This window comes from Sinocyclocheilus rhinocerous, unplaced genomic scaffold (assembly GCF_001515625.1).
Source record: "Sinocyclocheilus rhinocerous isolate Xijiao unplaced genomic scaffold, SAMN03320098_v1.1 scaffold1982, whole genome shotgun sequence".
In the NCBI taxonomy this organism is placed as follows: domain Eukaryota; kingdom Metazoa; phylum Chordata; class Actinopteri; order Cypriniformes; family Cyprinidae; genus Sinocyclocheilus; species Sinocyclocheilus rhinocerous.
This window is the reverse complement of record NW_015651555.1, coordinates 604,396-611,318: the sequence shown is the minus strand read 5'-3', so window position 1 is coordinate 611,318 and position 6,923 is coordinate 604,396. Positions and strand designations below refer to the sequence as shown.

At 36.6% G+C, this 6,923-nt stretch overlaps 1 protein-coding gene across 1 annotated transcript in view; it reads left to right on the top strand.

Moving 5' to 3' along the window:
* The window catches only part of myh10 (myosin, heavy chain 10, non-muscle), a 77,435-nt gene that overhangs the window by 30,593 nt on the left and 39,919 nt on the right, over window positions 1-6,923 (top strand). Inside the window, exon 4 of the mRNA XM_016518545.1 lies at window positions 5,286-5,313. Coding sequence (XP_016374031.1) covers window positions 5,286-5,313 — 28 coding nt within the window. The remainder of the gene's footprint in view (window positions 1-5,285; window positions 5,314-6,923) is intronic.

Genomic DNA, 6,923 nt, shown 5'->3' with positions numbered 1-6,923 from the left:
TATTTGATTTTTATGAGTTAATTTAGACGTAATGCACGTTTTTATAGAGTTACTTCCTTGCGTTGACAATTTAAATGCGCAGCATTATTTTGCTCATTGCACCCTCCTGTGGCCTCAGGAAACAATTAGACCTATACAATAAAGACCTATTTAATCTGCATATAAAACTTTAGAAATTAGATATTTGTTTAATTTTTATTGTGTGTTTGATTGTTAAAACAAAAAATATTTGATGTTTGTCTCAATAAATTGTGTTAATTATAAATACAGTGGTTAAATTGAAAAAAAAATTTCTGTTGCTTTTTGTTTTAAAAAAGGTTATAAAAAATGTCAATAATTATCGATACCGAACGATATGAAACATATCGTTGATAATTTTTTTTTAGCCGTGTCGCCCAGCCCTAAGTATATATTTACATATTCATCTAAACGCCGCTCAGCAGCCTAGCTGCGTTTGCTCGTTTGCTCTGAACTGAAGCGCTGTCTTCTTCTCTTGAATTGCATCAGGAGAGCTGAATTACAGTCTTAGCTGCGCTATAGCGCCACTCTGGTCAAACCGCGTTATTGCAGGCTCTTACATTAGGTCATATGAGATCAAACGACTACTCAACAACAAAAATATTTGTCGAAATTTTTTATTGTCGACTAATCGTTTCAGTCCTAACTGAAAGCATGCACTGCACTTCCTGTTCAGATCAGGTTTGGATTAGGGATGCAACGATTATAGATTTTGTTGGTACGGTTATTGTCTGAGAAATAATCACGGTTTTACGATTATGACGATTATTATGCATTTATCCATTTCACAAAATTATTAATGTATAAAATCACATGGACACTCTTTAGATATTAAAGTGTTATTTATTGCTGCCTTTTGAAACAAAAATAGCACCGTAACCAATAATACAGCACAAAATAATAATAATAAAGACAAACAAAAGTCCATCTCTCCAATTGGAATTAAAAAGGTGACCTCTGCTCTGTAAACCTCTCCCTGTCAGTATTTCCCTTTTGAAAATAACTAATGAAAATAGATCACAAAAGTATTTAGTGTTTTCAGTTTGTACATTCTTTACATTTCTTTTAGACCTGAGGCAGAGAACTGGAAACATGGTGAAAAAAAATCTTGTTGGTTTTTGAATTATGACTAATACTGTAAAAGGGATAATTAATGAACAATTATTGTGTTAATGAAGTATTATTAATATAAGACTGTTAACTTTATCCCACAGGGGAACCAGTTGACCCGAAGGCCCAACAGGCTGAGGTGCCGAAGCGCCAGGTCCCTGTGTTCGCACAACTGATCCTGAGACTGTGCTAGTTAGGGATGCAACGATTATAGATTTTGTTGGTACGATTATTGTCTGAGAAATAATCACGGTTTTACGATTATGACGATTATTATGCATTTATCCATTTCACAAAATTATTAATGTATAAAATCACATGGACACTCTTTAGATATTAAAGTGTTATTTATTGCTGCCTTTTGAAACAAAAATAGCACCGTAACCAATAATACAGCACAAAATAATAATAATAAAGACAAACAAAAGTCCATCTCTCCAATTGGAATTAAAAAGGTGACCTCTGCTCTGTAAACCTCTCCCTGTCAGTATTTCCCTTTTGAAAATAACTAATGAAAATAGATCACAAAAGTATTTAGTGTTTTCAGTTTGTACATTCTTTACATTTCTTTTAGACCTGAGGCAGAGAACTGGAAACATGGTGAAAAAAAATCTTGTTGGTTTTTGAATTATGACTAATACTGTAAAAGGGATAATTAATGAACAATTATTGTGTTAATGAAGTATTATTAATATAAGACTGTTAACTTTATCCCACAGGGGAAATTATTAATAATGAGGGGAATAAGCTGAACTATTATTGCAATCAACTGTCATCCATACGTATTAATTTTAATAATTTTTTATAATAATTCATATGATTTTACATGTGGCCTGAGAAAATCATGTTTATTATTTTGGTTTGTGAGATCGGAGATCGCGCTGCGCACATATGCAAACATTCAGGAGGACACACACTTGTTGTGAACCCTGCCCCGCGACTTTTATTAATAAAATAGCTTAGATACTGAATTGCTACATCAGCAACGAGGTGGTAAAATCACTGGTTAAGTAACTAAACACATTTGTAGAGAGACACGCTGGCGCAGGTTTGGTGGAAATAAAGGATCGCTGTTTGGTTCCTCTGTCATAGTTCATCTAGTGTGTGTAGTAGCCTCTGTGTCTCTGATAAGCACGCCATTTTAAGTTGGCGCAACGCTAGTGTAACTTTGTTTTCATTCTGTGCAAGTTGCAACAGTTCCGTTCTGTGCAACAGAAACACTCAGTGCAGCCAAGCCTTTACGTTTAATTAACCGTGCCATTTTAAAGTGCGGTTAATCGTGAAACCGGTTAATTGCTGCATCCCTAGTTTGGATCAAATTAAATGAAACTGGAAGCATGCGAGGTATGATCTGCTGACCAAGTCTTGTCATATTACAAAGATAACAGGTTATGAGTTATATTTGAATGCTTGTTTGGGAGCTCCATTTGATTTTAATTATTACCACACATTCTTACGGCTGTGCCTGAATTATGCTGGAATCTCTGTAATCAGCTGTTCATTATTCAGAGAAGAGTTGCTAAGGCCTTGACAAAGGATGCAGTGAAAAGAAGTCAAGAGCCCTCTCTTCACTTGATTATATGCTTCCCTTTTCTGCAGCTGTGCTGATAGGAGAGGCCATTCTTCAGAATCCTTGGCTGCCATATCTGTGTCTCTGTATCCGAGACAGAGACACAGATATGTCATGAATGTTCACAGAGTTTGATGTACGCCACACAAAAGGAAGCGCCTCCACCCTGGAGCTACTTCCAGTTCTTGTAACCTGAGCCCTGAACCTTTTATCTAAAACATTGTGTTTGAACATGGCATGTTTCATAGCTCTGCTTATGACGAGATCAGTTCAACATTCTGTTCCTGTTGATTCATGCACGAGGACACATTGAGTTTTTGAGTCCTTGTGTTTTCTGCTATCTAGATTAAAACAAAAGATGTTCTAACAATTGTTACACATTTCCTTTTATGCCATTATCATTCTTTCCCATATTCTGTTACACGTTTGGCCTCTTATATAAGGGCGGGTTCTCGAATGTTAGACTTTTAGTGAGCAAACCATGTCCAGGTGGAGGAAACCCCATACTGAGGATGTGCTCAGCTGTAGATCCTCTTCATCCCAGACAGCCCTGACCTCCGCTGCCAGAACAGGAAAGCAGTCAGCACTATTTTATCTTCAGGCATCCTCTGTTCCCATAGGTGGACTTAGTCAGATACCCCTGCGTCTCATTAGAGGACTGCAGTACAGAGACCTTTCCATGCCTAAAAAGAATGAGGTAAATTGGTTTTGGCATTTTAAACGACCTCACTACTTTTTAGGAGTTTGATGAATCTCCACAAGTCCTCGGAGGATGCTAAATTATGCATAAAACAATCATAATTCTGACTGCTTTAGTGGAGCAGTGATCAGTCTACAAGCAGCACTTCAAAGACACAGTTGGGATTTTATTTTAATATAAAGGTCTTGGATCGATTTCTTGCAGTCTCTTCACACCGAGAGACATGCAACAAAGCTAATAAAGCTCCCAATACAATGTGAAATAAAAGAGCAACTTTATTTCCTTTGGTCATTGAATTTGCGCTGTGTGAATATGCCTTTTCACACGGTAGGTACAAGAAGAAATAATCATGTAAATCTTGATCTAAAGTAGATCAAGTGTAGTACAAGCAGTGCTGAATGAGTTACATGCCAAAATGTCAAGCTTAGTAAAAGAAAAAGTCTGTACAAACATTTTAAAGTAATGACTTTTCATAGAAATTTTTCCTGAAAAGAAAATGTCTATGGCCACCATTTTTGGGTTGGGCTGGCCAGGTTTATCTTATCTAGTGCTTCTTGGTTCCACCAGACACACAAATGCCTAGCGTTTCAAGGATGTCCTGTGCTCAGAAGCTGTCTGATACTGCAAGAGAAACCGTTTAACAGTGACATGAAGTTATTTATCTAAATCATTAGCAACATTCTGCTGCTGCAGATTCGGGAACTGAGACACCACCCAAATGATCGCTTGGAAGAGCTCCCAGGGTGGGTGTGTGTTCGTTCACCCCTGATATACAGAAAATGTATTCAAGTGAATCACAACACTCTGGAAGAGGATGCAGAGAGTTATGCTGTAATACAAATGATTACACACTCCAGTGTGACGCACAAAAACATGATGAGTACTATGTATGTGGTTTTGTAACTGCTGTACAATGCGGAGGAAGACATTTACTTTGAGCTTATTGAATCAGATGTCCTGCATGAGGAGGAGGCTGCAGGACATTAAGTAGTACATTTGAATCTGCTAATCTCCAGAATTGGGCATAATCTCTTAATACTCAAACCCAATTACCTACAGTCCGTATGCATCACAGTTTGATTAAAGTGAGCTGATGTTACAGAGATCAGTGCACTTAAAGCATGTCAGAGGCTTTCTCATGCATAGGATAATGTTCATGCAAGTATCTCTGGCATATACCGGAGTTGACAATTATCTGTTTGTGCCTGGGAAATGAAATGCATAAGTAGGGCAGAATTTTGGTCGCACTGAAGCTAAAACATCAGTATCAGTAAAACGGCAATCCATATCATGTAAGAAAAATGATATGTGCTGTTAAAAGCCTTTTTTAAGCCCATCCTCAAATAAGCAGTCACATGACATCCCCTATCTTCCTCTTGCCGAGGTTTAGTATCACTATAAAATAGTTTTGCTTGCTTTTGAATTTTCCTATAAAACTTTTACTTTTGAAGTTGCGAAAAAGATTCCGTTTTGTGGAAGACCAACCTGTTTACGAAGTGAGTTTTACGGATGTTTTTTGGCTTGCATTGTAGGCCAACACAGCATTTTCAGTTGGCACTCATTTCCATTTTAACTGAGCCGTCTTCCTTTTATGCTGTGTATTCTTTCACTAAAACTTTCCGTCTGTTGATTATAGTCATAATATGCAGTGTTGAGTATATACAAATATGACAGCAGATTGTAATAATAATTGGGCAGAAATAAACCATAAGATTGCATCAGAGTACATGTGTCTTCTGTATCTGATAAATCACTTTGTGGTGAAATGTTTGTCTTTTGCAGTTTTAGGTACTTTTAAATGTCAAAGTGGATTGATTTGAATTAAAGGCTCAGGTGAACTGAACTGAAAATGCTGACCCATTTTTCTTCTCGTCTCCTCTTTTGCAGATCGTGAGGACCAATCAATTCTTTGCACGTGAGTAACCATTAGGTCATCTCTATTCAGCAGTTACAGGTTACGTCATTCAGTCGGAGCTGATGGAAGTGATGTCACGTTCCCAGTGCTGCACAGGAATGTGGAATCATTTTTTGGAATCATACATGTACAGCCATGCCTGAAAACATGAGTCATGTATCATTGCAGGTATTAAATATCAGTAGCTGTAGCTGTTTGGCATGTAGAGCATCTCACAGTGTGAGTCAGACCCACGGCAAATATTTCTAGTCAGCCTATAAGAATTCATCCATAGAAATTCGAGCTTTTGATGCATTAAGCCTGAATTATTGTCTTTGCACATTGTAAATAAGTAAACCGTCTCTCTCATGTCTTAGTGGCACTGTAATAGGTTATAAGAGTTGGTTTTAACATCCTCTCTCAAAGTCGACCCCTTCTGACCTACTGATACCACTGCAGCACATGCCATTCTGCACACCGACTGTGAAGACATGATGTCCATGAAGCCTTATGTCCATGTAGCTAGAATGCAGGGTTAAGGAATCTCACACTCAAAAGCTTGGACACAAGCAAAAAACAGAGACATTCAAGAGCTTTTAAAAGACTGATTTACCCAGAATTCTATTTTGAAACTCACAAGACTTAAATTTTGTCCAAGCTAGTCTTTTCTATAGAATATAAATGAAGACAATTCATGGCTTCAGAAAACTGTGAATATAGTGCACAAGTCATACAGACTACTTTTATTATGCTTTTTATTATCCTTTTTGGAGCATGAGAGCTTTTAGTGTTTTACAGAATCTTCTAGTACAGTGGTTCTCAAACGTTAACACCAAGTACCACCTCAGAAAATATTTGGCTCTCCAAGTACCACCATAACGACCAACATTAAAATACAGTAGCGTAGTAGGCCTAATTATTCAGCTACAGCTATGCACAGTTAAAAAATGAGGCAGTTTTATTCCTAATAAGAATATTTATTATTGTCTGCTACTTTAAACATTGTAAATACAGTTTGAACATTAACACTGCACTGTGCTTACATACAGGTAAATAAAAAACTTAAATGATTAAATTAAAATGTACTGTACCTAAAAGTTAAATAAAAACTGCACTGTACTTAAATGTAAAGTAAAACATGTACAGTACTTGATCAAAAAATTAATACAGGCATCATTTAGCCACCTGGCAAACTTTTTAAAAGTGTTTTAACAGTGTTTCCCAAACTTTTTTTCTTCCACGGCACAGTTTTGATATGTAAAAATCCCACGGCACACCACTAAGCATTACAAAAAAAAAAGATAGAAATGGGAAACTTATTTTTTGTTTTTCCAATAATTAAACATTGCGTCATCAGAGCTGGTATTTTGGCTTTATATATGATAAGACACTTGCACTGCTCTTGTTGTTAATACATTTGGCCAAAATCTCACGATATAAAATACAAACAGCTATGATATTTAAAATGTACAAAAGTGTATTGGCTACAATAAGACTACAATAAGCAAATGCTAAGACTGTTCTCTGCTCTTTATACACACAAAAACATTAGCCTTTATAGACAGTGTTTCTTGAGTAAAGGAAACGCGGTACTTATTCAAACATCAGTTCTTTATTTACCCTTGCATTGC